Source organism: Eurytemora carolleeae, unplaced genomic scaffold (assembly GCF_000591075.1).
Source record: "Eurytemora carolleeae unplaced genomic scaffold, Eaff_2.0 scaffold1206, whole genome shotgun sequence".
NCBI lineage: Eukaryota > Metazoa > Arthropoda > Copepoda > Calanoida > Temoridae > Eurytemora > Eurytemora carolleeae.
This window is the reverse complement of record NW_019397099.1, coordinates 1-14,250: the sequence shown is the minus strand read 5'-3', so window position 1 is coordinate 14,250 and position 14,250 is coordinate 1. Positions and strand designations below refer to the sequence as shown.

General features: G+C 31.8%; 1 protein-coding gene across 1 annotated transcript; it reads right to left on the bottom strand.

Moving 5' to 3' along the window:
* Nucleotides 1–3,276: 3,276 nt before the first annotated feature.
* On the bottom strand, nucleotides 3,277–14,244 carry LOC111711835 (uncharacterized). Its single transcript, XM_023486294.1, has 12 exons — nucleotides 13,240–14,244; nucleotides 12,109–12,169; nucleotides 11,143–11,236; nucleotides 9,470–9,556; nucleotides 8,979–9,009; nucleotides 8,676–8,730; nucleotides 7,419–7,477; nucleotides 7,079–7,172; nucleotides 6,734–6,797; nucleotides 6,180–6,237; nucleotides 5,039–5,141; nucleotides 3,277–3,417 (listed from the first exon to the last, which is right to left on the bottom strand). Exons 1-12 carry the CDS (start codon nucleotides 13,345–13,347, stop codon nucleotides 3,293–3,295), a joined length of 939 nt encoding a protein of 312 aa, XP_023342062.1. The 5' UTR covers nucleotides 13,348–14,244; the 3' UTR covers nucleotides 3,277–3,292.
* Between the last annotated feature and the right edge of the window lie 6 nt (nucleotides 14,245–14,250).

The window sequence follows — 14,250 nt, the reverse complement described above, 5'->3', positions numbered from 1 at the left end:
GAATTAAAATCATAATTGATAGTTTTATTGATTTCATTATTATTTTATCCCCCACGGTTGGTTATTTCGTTGAACAGGAGATTAAACAATAAATTACTACTTAACCGGGAGTTTTCATGAGGATAATTAACTACGCTCGTGAGGTTTGGAACCCCAAAAAGGTCTTGGAGGCCCTAATAGTTAAAACCTTGTTGGCGTGGTAGATGGTAGATATATAGATAACCTTGTTGGAGTGGTAGATAGATAACCTTGGTGGCGTGGTAGATAAATGTATAGATAACCTTGTTAGCGTGTTAGATAGATAACCTTATTGGCGTGGTAGATAGATGTATAGATAACCTTGTTAGCGTGTTAGATAGATAACCTTTGGCGTGGTAGATTGATGTATAGATAACTTTGTTATCGTGTTAGATAGATAACCTTGTTGGCGTGGTAGATAGATGTATAGATAACCTTGTTAGCGTGTTAGATAGATAACCTTGTTGGCGTGGTAGATATATGTATAGATAACCTTGTTAGCGTGTTAGATAGATGTATAGATAACCTTGTTAGCGTGTTAGATAGATAACCTTGTTGGCGTGGTAGATAGATGTATAGATAACCTTGTTAGCGTGTTAGATAGATAACCTTGTTGGCGTGGTAGATAGATGTATAGATAACCTTGTTAGCGTGTTAGATAGATAACCTTGTTGGCGTGGTAGATAGATAGATTGATGACATGTGGCGTGGTAGATAAAGAGATAGATAAATTTATTGCTAAAGTACATGTATCTGTGTACACAACTCGAGTTTACAATTGCTATTTGATAATTTTTGTTAACAGTATAAAGTATAAAGTATAAAGAAATTAGGTAGAAAATAGCTCTTGGCTGTTTTGATTATTTTTTCCACCTAATTTCAATGATGATAACAAAATATTTCAATTAAATAGATTTGAGAACTATTAGAGATCATGGGGTATGATTTATCTTTATGCAAAGTAGTCTATTTTTAAATATACTTAGAGAGTTGCTTCTTTTTAAGTCAAGAGGCAGGTTATTCCACATCTTAAGAAGAGAGCTTGATGGTAAATACTGTAATGAGCACATTTTGAGAATTTCAAGTTGATAGTTAAGAGATCTATCAAAGTGTTCAAGCTTTTTAAAATTGTTTTCAAAAGATGTAGGAAAAAGTTTAATTATATATTTATAAAAGAATAAAAGATATAATCAAACATAAAGGGGTTTTCCATTATTTTGTTTACTCCATACAAGTAAAACAATTTGGTTTTTAAATGCAATTATGCAGTTGCCAATTTCAAAATAAATATTTAATAACCAAAATTTCCCCGGCCTTTATAATTTCTTTTTACGAGAATTGTAAATTAAATTTTTAGAAATTAGTATTATTAAATGTATTCGGGATTCCCGTATTACTATCGCAACATTGTATTACAATAAAAATTGAAAAGTTAAAAAAGCAGACTTTTTATGAGAAAAAGAGAGAAGCACACCTCGAGATCTAGAAATACGTTCTGTATTTATATTTGATCATTTGAGGCGTAGATTCATAAACTAAACATAATAGGTCACCAACCGTTAATTTTTTTGTTTATGAGCTATGTTATGTTGTTTATGAGTCCTAGGTCTGACTGGATCTTCTAGCTGCTCCAGATATGTAAAGAGCTGTCTGTTATGATCAATATAAGGATGAGGCTGAATCTAATATCTTCTAGCTGCTCCAGATATGTGGAGCTCTGTCTGTAAAGATCGATATAAGGAAGAGGCTACATCTAATATCTTCTAGCTGCTCCAGATATGTGGAGAGCTGTCTGTAAAGATCGATATAAGGATGAGGCTGCATCTAATATCTTTTAGCTGCTCCAGAGGTGCCATGACAAACTCCGGAAAGACAAACTCCGGAAAGACAAACTCCTGACGAGACAAACTCCTGAAAGTACAAACTCCTGAAAGTACAAACTCCTGAAAGACAAACTCCTGAAATTATGAAAATTTTCTCTGAATGAAATATGATAAAATTCATAAACTTTAGGAGACAAAATCCGCAAATATCCTAGAAAAAATTCTCAATCTTTAGTAATTTGAATATGCTTCAAGCAGCAAAGCATTACAATGATCAGAATAACCAGCAAATTTATTATTATTTATTTTTTATTATTTAGGGTTAGGTTAGGTTAAGACACTTTCTGGGACGAGCGCTGCGGCTAGGACAGGCTAGGGGGACGAGCGCTGCGGCTAGGACATGCTAGGGGGCCGAGCGCTGCGGCTAGGACAGGCTAGGGGGCCGAGCGCTGCGGCCATGGGTTAGGTTAAGTTATGACACTTTCTGGGCCGAGCGCTGCGGCTGGATTAAATATAAATTGTGAAACATTTTTTAAATTTGATATTTTGGAGTTTGTATTTCAGAAGTTTTTATTTTCAGGAGTTTGTCTCGTCAGGAGTTTGTCTTTCCGGAGTTTGTCTTTCCGAAGTTTGTCTTTCCGGAGTTTGTCATGGCGCCGCTCCAGATATGTGAAGAGCTGTCTGTTATGATCAATATAAGGATGAGGCTGCATCTAATATCTTCTACCTGCTCCAGATATGTGAAGAGCTGTCTGTAAAGATCGATATTAGGATGAGGCTGCATCTAATATCTTCTAGCTGCTCCAGATATGCGGAGAGCTGTCTGTAAAGATGAGGTTGCATAGATATCCTAGTTCTTCTCTGTATCCAGGATATCCTAGTGGGTAGTTTAGACGAGCTGGTACGAGAGCAAATGGTCCAGTCCCAGAAACGGAAGGATACAAAGACTGAGGAGTCCGAGAATACACATTCCTAAGTAATGATGGGGAAGAGGCTGTTGGCCTCACGTGTTCTCTATAAGGCATATCGATAATCCATCTATCTGTTAGCTGTCTGTTAACTGTCTAAAATGCAAGTCCCCGGCCTTTATAAAAAACAGGAGATTAAACTCTACGTCTGTATTTTATAAAGATCTGGGGTGCACTGTCCAATCTTCAGGTTCTATATTTTGCTTTGACTTAAAGAACAAAGAGAGAAAGGGGCGAGGCGGAGTTTAGTATGAGTAACCAATGCTTTAAATATTACAATACTTATATATATATATTAAAAAAGACCTATATTCATTTATAAAGAGAGCAGTACCCTGTTATAAAGAGAGCAGTATTTTGTGATAAGGAGAGCCATATCCTGTTATAAAGAGAGCTATATCATGTTATAAAGAGAGCAGTATTCTATTATAAAGAGAGCTATATCCTGTGATAAAGAGAGCCTATATCCTGTTATTAAGAAAGCTACCTGATAAACATATTGTCTGTATGGCGGCTACCCAGAAGGGTCACCCTGGAGATATTAATGGTAGCGGGAAAGGTGAAACAGAACTTAGAGCACATACTTGATACACTCCATTCAGCCATATCTATATATATAAAGTTGTAATCTCTGTTATTCTGTCTGTTTGTTAGTTTATTTGTCCGATCATAACTCAGGAACCCCTGGGCTCATTTGCCTTAAATTTTGATGCCGTTAACCTTAGATATTTTAATGCAAGCTATAAATTCTTTTAAGCAAAATAATCTGAGTTTGAAATATCCAAGGTCTAAATCATCAGATTACAAAGATACAGGGTAAAAATTTGAGTTTGTGGCAAAAACTCGATTCTTCGACCCCTTCTCCCTCTTATATTTTTTTGAACAATATCTGAACAGAGCCCGCGATATAAAAACTTCGACTCGAGTCGTAATTCCTTAAACCTGACTTTCAGACCCGATCTTCGTCCAAACTCCAACAACAGCTTGTGTCACGTGATTGACAGCTGCAAGATCTTCGACTCGACTTCAGGAGTTAGACCCAATGAAAATAAAAACGACCTTGGTTTTTTTTAGTGGAGAATAAGGCTTAATGTTGAGTCGTGTTCTTTTAAGAACCCAGAATGCACCAATTCCTTCCATGAAAATCCGCCAAATAAATTATTAAACCAGTTTTTTTCAACTTAACTCTGTTGAAAATATGATGCAGCTTGAATCCGAAAGCTCAAGCCGTAAATAAGGCCCAACGACAGCTAAGACCCTAGCCGTATTTTCAAGATTTTTTTAAATCGCGGGCTCAGATTAAATAAACTGCAGACATTAAAAAAATGTCGCTAAAATATAAACAGGCGTACAAAATGAAGCGAGGGGCCGGGAGGGTGTAGAGAGAAAATCGCAATTTAGAAAATTGCATTAAATCTTATATAAAACATATTCATTGAAAATTCACATTTTTCTTTGTCTTGGTGTGTTGAGGCCGAAATTATTTGTATTATTTGTAAAACTTTGATAAACTTTGCCATAAATAATAAGTTGAATATACATACTTTATCCTGTATACATATGTATATAAATTGTTTATTTTGATTGCTGGTTTCTCTGCAAAATTTAATTACTTAAAGTTACACTTACAGTCCCTTTAATATTATTAAATGGGGACGATGAGCCATAAACTGCAATAAATTAGTATGTCACAATTCACATTATTAGGAAAGAAAGGGGAGTGGGGGCGAAATATCACTAATAAATACTTCCAATTATATTTATTGATATGAATTATGTTATAAACTTTATATACATAGATAACCAGAAAACTCTGGAATAGGAGTACGACTTAGCAATACTTAAGTGGATTTGATGTTGTTACAAAGAATAAAGTTCTGCTAGACACTTGTCAAATCAGTAATTAAGTGAAATGGGTGTGTTCAATTGACTTTTTAAACTTAAAATTTGACTCTAAAAGTCGACTTCCCATTTCAGAGTTTTCTGGTTATCACTGTGTATATATATATCATAAGTTTAAAAAGTCTTAATTTTGAGTTTCGCATACATTTCTTCTTATATTAATCTTTATTCATTTTTGTGTATTCATTTGCAACTTTGCATAAATAACTTTTTTGTGAAGAATTGCTCTTATTTTGATATACAAATTAAACTAAATATATTTCTGTAGAAAATTGTTGATAATTATGAGAAAACTAAGAGATTTAGAAACACTAATTTTTGCAATACCTGGCATAACAACAAGATGCTGATCAGCTGTATGTCCAATTCTGATCTTGTATACAGGAGTTAAGTCGTCATTGCTGTGGAATAGACGCATTCCACTAGAACCCTGCACAACAAGTAATCTTCGTAAGGAACAGTTTTAGAATATGATTGAAATATCTTAGTTTTCTATCTAAACATTGATAATTTCCCATTGTGGTTTCTTAACTTTCTGTAAAAATTGACTTCCGGACCACGCAGATGAGACACAGAATGAAAATGTCAGAATTTAACACTTGACAACGCTGATATGTTGCACGGATAAAGCAATATAGTACCCGTTTTCAAGCGTTTTACATCAAACATGCCACTCTATAAATGGAGGGTCACTTGAAATTACAGATATAGTCTTTTTAAATATATAAATTTTGACATTTGTTATATATTTTATAACTAAATATGTTATTGTAATCATATTATGCATTATTATAAAAATCCGATTGTGTTCGGTCCGACACGCAGACAGTATGCCAATTATGATAAAAAACTACAAAAGTGACTGAACTAAAACAAAGAAAGGTTCTTTGGCGTGTCTGTATAATCACAACTATGTAGTTTTTATTGTCCATAAGAAATTAAACAAAGAAGTTTAAAATAGTAATTTTAAAACACTTCTGAAAACTAAAAATTTAGAAAAAACTTTTCTAAGAATAAAAGATATAAAATAGATTACATATTCAGTTTAAGTAGCTAAATATTAAACATGTTTATGCATGCAAGCAAAGATTTGGTGAAAAGCAAGGAGAATTGAATAGAAGGAGGGGGCGATTGGGTTTCCGTACACTTTGCTGTTACGTTTTTGGACTGCTGAAGAACTAGTTTTTGCGTAACAACAATAATAAAGATTGTAAACAATAACACAAATGATAAACAAACATCTGGTGCATCTCTGGCATTAGATGAAGATTCACTGTATACTAACTCATGTTTGTTTACATTAGATTGGCTGCCTTTGTTTTTGTTGTTACGCAAAAACTAGTTCTTCAGCAGTCCAAAAACCCAATCGCCTCCTCCTTCTATTCAATTCTCCTTGGTGAAAAGTATTTTCTTATTTACGTTAAAGCCTATTTTCAAAGTTAAAAACAAAATCGTGATATTTACTAACCTCCAAATTTACATCCACGTTGGAGTAATGTATTTTCAACAAAAGCGTGCTTAGTCCACTGAACCATAGAATAATACCAATACAGATAGAACACCAGATGTCGTCTTTTCAAGATTTTGGGGTATTTCGTCCACAATAACTCTGAGGCAGAAGCCCAATGGAGTTACGCGCATGCCTCGTTGAATTACAAGACAGACAGAGAGCATGCGCGTAACTCCTTTGGACTTCTGCCTCATGGTTATTGTGAATGAAAAACCCATAAATCTGTAAGAGTCGACATTTAGTGTTCTATCTGTATTGTTATTAATCTATGACTAAAACAAATATTTATTAAAATTTTATTGAAATTGTTTTTTTTTGTTTTGTTGATATGATGAAGAAATATATTGCTTGCATTTATAGAAAAGTTCAACATATCATTTGTGTTAAGGTACATTTGTTTAAACCTCCCTTGATAAAGCTTCCGACTTAAAGTTAATTGCCTAATATTAATTTGAAATGGATTAACGGGTTTTTCTTAAATGTTTGTTTTTGTAAAAATATTAAATATCTACCCGTAGTAAAATTTATTGAGCATTTTAATTCCAGTTCCTTCCTCTAAACTTTCACCGGTAGAACCTAAAATATTAAATTCAAAATATATTTAACATAAAATATCTGCTATTTAAAATCGAAAATACTTTTTTTCAGGCAGTTTTTTATTAACCTTCAAAAAATTTTCTATCTCTTGAATTTTCACCAAATATTAACTTATAGAATACCACAACATAATAAGTAAGTGTTAAATTTCTTAATGAAGTAAAAGAATACCAATAAATAAACAGATATATATAGGCAAATCTGTAAACAGTCAAATAAAAAAGATACAAATGCCGAAACAGACAGATAATATACTTTACCTGGAGTCCATGTGAACACAAGATCCGTGCAAACAGAGAATGGAGGATATTCTTGTACTGGTACATTACATTCTTGTGTACTCCCAGTATAGTTCTAAATATAGAGTACATGTATACACTCTTGTACTGGTGCATTACATTATTGTGTGTGTACTTCCAACATAGTTTTTAATATAGAGTACATATCTATACTCTTGCACTATGCACTGGTACATTACATTCGTGTGTACCTCCAGTATGTATAAGTTAAGATGTAAAGGGTAGATGAAAAAATACTCTTGTACTTTCTAGAATTTTTAATCTAAAAAAAACATTAAAATACAATGAAAAATAAATTAACCTGAACAGTTTTTAGTTGCTCTGGGTTGCATTGGTAAACATCTATACTATCCAGAGACCCTTTAAATAAGAAGTTTATAATTATTCTGTTAGTAGTGAATAAAAGTGGTTTTCATATCCAAAAGAGCCGGTTTAAAAAAAATTAAGAATATCAAAATATATTTTTTTCACAACTTTTGAACAAAATTATGACAAACTCTTGTATCACTGATATTTCAATCACGGAAACCGGTTTGTTAGATTTGGAATAGAATTGATCGCAAATTTTACTGCAAAGCAGTTGCTCATTTAAAACTCAGAAAACATGAAATACTAAACTATAGAATGTACAGTTTGTAAAACCTAAGGAAGGTTGATTTTTATGTAAATTAAAATGTTTAATTTCGTTTAGAAGTGTAAAAATCTTCATAAATTTGTTTAAAGGTTTAAAAAAATTATGTATCTCTTCATTCACGCGAGTCAACAAGGATGCAATAAATATAAGATGAGAATATAACATTGTCTTGGCTTCCCTCCACCTTGCATCCAGCTATTGCTTCCCTGTTATGAAGCATTAAATTGTTAGTTCATGTCAAATAATATCTTAAAATCAATCTTTAACACATGTAGTGGTGAAAACCAGTTGTAACCATTGATACCCATATGCTTCAAGCATGAAAGCATTACAATGATCAGAATAACCAGCAAATTTATTATTATTTATTTTTTATTATTTAGGGTTAGGTTAGGTTAAGACACTTTCTGGGCCGAGCGCTGTTATAAATTATACTTTTTTATTATTGTCTGTTATTAATGCATTTTTATGCATACATTGGTTTCAAAAAAGTTTAAATCAAAAAATCAAATCAAAAGTTTAAAAATTAGGTTAGAACAGTCAAAAGTTTACTGACACACCCCTCTAATGGATGAAACTTTTTAAATGTTTCATCAAGTTAAACAAAACTTAAATGCAATTTGGATAATTAACTCAAAGTTCGATATGTTTATAAGGGAACCAATTATTGTTTTTACCACCTTTTGACCAATATTACCAACCCGTGATTCCCCTAGCTTTAAGTTACTTTACGTCCCTTGGGAAAACTAAATTATTTAAATAATGAACCGCTCTGCAAAGTTTTAAAAAAAATTTGCGCATTTTCATCTCAAAAGATGATAAAATTGTGTAAAACTACTTTTTTCGGCCGGGAAATTAAAAATGTAAATTATAAAAATAATTTTAACAAACCGGAAAATAAATGGTATATTTTAAAACCCTAACCTGCTAGTATAGGTTTGTAACCTATATAGAAACCTTTTAGAGTAAAATCAGCAACCTTCATAAAGCAAGATTAAAGATTCAATACTTTATCAAAATGAAAAACTGTCTTTTGTTTAATTTAGTTCTGATTTATAATAGATTCTTCTCAACAGTAAACTAAAGGAATTGAGTTTTTGTCACAATATTCTAATTCATATATCGTTGCAGCTTAAAGGTGTAAACCTATGATTAAACATCAATATGAGTCCAAATTTTAAATTATGACGTAATTTTTAAATTCAAGTTTTTCCATCTTCAATGTTCCTTGCAGAAAACATCAGCCTCAGTGTTTGGCCTAAGGAAATAGAAAATATCAATAAGAAATTTTAAATTTAAATAATTTTTTTAAAACAATTACTTTTTTATTATTATCATTAATTTTTAAAAAATGTATTTATCAGTATTTTTTACCTTTATTATATTTTATTTGTTTATTTTAAAATAAACATTCCTTTGTAAAAAACTGATTTTTGTATGCATGCAACAATTTTCATTGATTCTCTTAAAACTTATTTACGCAGGTCCATGTTAAAACCAGCTTTTTACATAGGAATTTATCATTTACTCTCGGAAAAATAAGAACCAATGGAAATTAAAACCCCAGAGGAATGTAATGTAAACCCTTGGTTCCACATTGATTCTAATTATTCTAAGGATAAATAATACAATAGTAAACTGTAGTATTACTAGTCAATGTTTCATCTTTCTTATAATAATTAATATAATCATTATTATTTGTATTATAATAAAAAAACCTGATGAGATCAATTTTTATGGATTCTGGATTTTCGTCATTTATTCTCTTTAGAACAGTATCCAATTTAGTCTTCAACCCGATAAATCTTAAACAAAATATATAAAGATATACAAGAGTATATAGTAAAGCTTCAAAACCCAGAGTTGCCCAAGGGTATTTATAGTTACTCCCGCCCCCTTTACCCGCGCTTGGTCGTAAATTACGATTTTAGCTATTTTTTTCCTATAAAAGTAGACCCACTTAACTGAGCATCTCAAAGCTAAGAACATTCCCGAGGTCTCCCGAGTTTCCCATTAAAATATTAGGCAAATCGGTCAATCGGGTTCCTGAGTTATGATCGGACAAACAAACAAACAGAGATTACAACTTGCAAAATTTTAGTTTCGCTTCCTTTATGTTTTTCGGAATGCGTTTCTTTAATTTCCTGAAGTTATTACAAGTGTCTTGACTCCATTTATTTCCACAATTTTATGTTTTTTTATTTACACACATCTTGTGAATTATTTTCCTTAATCTGAAATTCAGTCTAGTATATTAAACAAAATATAAACACACATGTATACAAAAACGTATACAGATGTATCATTAAATATAAACTAATGTTTAAATATATTATATATTTAAATGTTTATTATCATAATGTTTAAATATAAAAAACTTTATAACTTAAAAGAATTAATAAAAGTAACAAAACATATTTCAAGAAACGAAATATATATATATATATAAAATGTTTAAAAACAATGTAAAAGTATACGACTCCACAATTTATAAATTTTTATTTATAAAGTATCTCCGATCATAACTCAGGAACCCAGTGAACGATTTGCCTGTCATTTTTAATGGTCAACTCGGAAGACTGTAGAGCCACGGGAATATTCTTAGATAAAAAGTTTTAAAATATTTTAAGCTGAGTGGGTTAACTATATAGTTCCCAATCTAGTAAAATATAACATTTTCAAGTTTTCACTTAAATCTTTTATGTATTTGTCAAAATGTTCTCTAAATTTACATGCATATTTCAAGTGTCCTGCTTCAATTTGTTTCTGCATAAAATATCTTGCAATTTTTCTTTTTTGCACAAACATTTTGAATTAGCATTTTTTTATATTAAAGATTGCATTTTCCTCTTCTATTTTCATTTTCTTGAACCCTATAAAGGCTGGGGGGTCTGAATCTATGTAAAGCCTGGGGGGCGTTCGGCGCCCCCCTCCCCTAGAAAAAGGCCTTAAGATAATAGGTATAGGGTTGAAATGCATGTTCATAGCCAAATTTTTCAAAGAAGAAAAACATTATACCGATAACTTTAATAGTTTGGGTGCTAGGTAGGGTGGAAAAAAATGCCTAAGAAAATGTAAAAAAAATGAAAAAAATATTTTTTAACAAAAAAATCCTTTAAATTACTAATCATTAAATGTCACAAAATTTCACAGTGATAGTGTCAAAAATGAGAGTGCTAGGACAAAAAACTACAGGGGGGCGCCAAACGCCCCCCTCCAGCCTGTTTAGGGTCAAAGGAACCTTTAACGATAGATCGTTTTCAATATGTAGTTGGTTTCTCTATAAAAGTTTTGCTAAAGATCTGATGGATTGAAATATCAAAGGTTCAGGTTGCACAGATATGGGATTATGAATCTAGAACTTGTGGCGAGTATTCAGTTGTCAACTTACTGTTCTGCAAACTGGTTTTGTTGTTTAGGTTCTAGTCTGACCAGGTTCCCTCTTCTTACATCTCCCAGTATAGAGAACACCTTCACCAGATCCCCTAGGGTTATATATTCTATATTATATTCTATACGGTTATATTGAATAAGATATTATTGAATAAGATATTATTGTATAAGATATTATTGAATAAGATATTATTGAATGAGATAGTATTGTTTGACATATCATTCTATATGATTATATTCTATAAGATAATATTGAATAAGATATTATTGTATAAGATAGTATTGTTTGACATATCATTCTATATGATTATATTCTATAAGATAATATTGAATAAGATATTATTGTATAAGATAGTATTGTTTGACATATCATTCTATATGATTATATTCTATAAGATAATATTGAATAAGATATTATTGTATAAGATAGTATGTTTGACATATCATTCTATAAGATTATATTCTATAAGATAATATTGAATAAGATATTATTGTATAATATATTATTGTTTAAGATATCATTGTATCAGATAATATTTTATAAGCTGTTATGGTATAAGATATTACTGTTTAAGATAATATTGTGGATAATTTTGTATAAGCTACAAATATTCTATAAGATAGATAATCTATATATAAAAGCTCTTCGCTCATATATATTTATTTATACATATTAAGAAACTATATTAAATAAACAATAGAAAATGTTCGGAACTTATTTTAAGAAGATATATATATATTTGTATGTGTGTACATATATATTTTTTTATGTCGCTATAGCTGGCCAAACGGCTGGACCGAATGGGCTGAAATTTTAAGTGCCCCACGGGTAACATAGACTTTTTTTTTCACAAATCGTAATTTATTTTTAAAATAAGATTTTTTTAATTTTACGGGCAACGCCGGGCACATGAACTAGTATTGTATAAGGGTTGCATATAATGTATTTATATCTATTTGTTACCTTTAAGCTTGATATCAAATTTTGTATCATCACATGGAGAAACTGGTTTCATGCCTTCAATCTGAAAACAACTTAATCAAGAAAATTCAATTTAAATTAGAAAGGAGACACTTTTTAAATTGTTAAACTTGCGGGACTGAGCAGAATTTCGAACATTAGTGTTTTAAATTTAATTGAAAATACTGTTGATCAACAATTAAAACTTTAATCATCAAAATTGCATTTCGTTTAAAAAGATCGATCGGAAACTTTTTATAAAATGGACAATTTCGTTGATATAACCCTCCCTAAACTAGAACAAGAAATATTCTAAAGCAAATGCATAAAAATCAATTAAAAGTTCCGTTAACAAACAGAAGTTATTAATTTTTATCTTGTCTTGATCATCTGTCTGTTTGAGATTGATTCTGAATTGTATCTCTCTTAGATCATACTGACCAACAGCTGATCCAGTTGCATTGCTCTTAATATTTTTTCTTCATCTCTCTCAATATCGTATTAACGATTGATCCTATTGATCACCTAACATGACTTGATCAACTGATCAAGTTGAATTTATTTTAATATCATCATACCATTCTCAATGTTGTACCGACGATTGATCACTTACATTAACTTGATCAGCTGATCGTGTTGCATTGATCCTAATATTTTGGACTTCATCTCTCTCAAGATCGCTTATAGATTGATCAAGTACCTTTACTTGATCAGCTGATCATGTTGCATTGATCTTAATATTCTGGACTTCATATCTCTCAAGATCGTTTATAGATTGATCACCTACATTGACTTGATCAGCTGATCGTGTTGCATTAATCTTAATATTCTGGAATTCATCTCTCTCAAGATCGATTAGAGATTGATCACCTGCATTGACTTGATCAGCTGATCGTGCTGCATTGATCTTCATATTCTGGACTTCATCTCTCTCAAGATTGTTTATTGATTGATCACCTACATTGACTTGATCAGATGATCGTGTTGCATTAATCTTAATATTCTGGACTTCATCTCTCTCAAGATCGCTTAGAGATTGATCACGTACCTTTACTTGATCAGCTGATCGTGTTGCATTAATCTTATTATTCTGAACTTCATCTCTCAAGACCATATCGACGGTTAATAACTTACCTTGACTTGATCTGCTGATCGTGTTGCGTTGATCTTAATATTCTGGACTTCATCTCTCTCAAGATCGTATCGACGGTTGATAACATCTAAAATTAAGCAAGCAATCATTAAAATAACTTTAAAATGTTACATGTAAAAATATGGATTGTGGGTGAATAATAAAACACTAAAAAATAGGACTATATGATCAATATGCCTTAAACATGCTTTTCTTTATAAAAAAATGAATGCTTACAATGAAACATCAAACGTGCGAAGGTACCGAATGTAATGATTAATAGATTAAATCGATTACAATCCAGATGTAAATCCTCGGGATTTGAGATCAAATATCATTTGCTCCCATGGTTAGGGCGTGCACAAATATTTCACTTTAAATCCCCGTACTCTTGAGATGGTTCTACATACATTTCCAGCTGTTTCTTTTACTACTTGAGCTGCTCCCGGTGTCTCTGCTACTATGGCTGCTCCTTTGTTGTACTTGCAACCGGTCTGTGAAGAGCTGTCTGCAAAGAACAGCGTCCCCTGCATCAAGATCTATTGTTCCTTAACTCTTTCTACTATAGATCGAGCTGTCTGTAAAGAGCAGCGCCTCCTGTCTCAAGATTTGCTTATTCCTCAATTTATCTGTAGTTGGTCTGGCTGGTCTGTAGTTGAACTTGTATGCCCTGGATATTCATGTTCTCATTTATGCCCTGGATACCCTGGCTGCTCTAAATCTGTTCATAGAACCTGCTGGAGAATATAGAGCTTCATCTGATACATCTCGGTTCTGCAGATTTTTCTAAAACAAATATGTGAAGAACTTTCTGTAAAAAGCAGCGTCTCAATATCAGGTTCAGCTTCTGCTTCAGGAGTCACAGTTCTGCCGGGATATTCTAGCTGCTCCGGATTACAAGCAAGATTGGGTCCTTGCATAGAGTCCTCACTGTTAGAAAAACTTCTTCTGTCCCGTGCAATATATACAATTTGTCAGGTTACACTGCAATATATTGCATGGTTCAACAATTA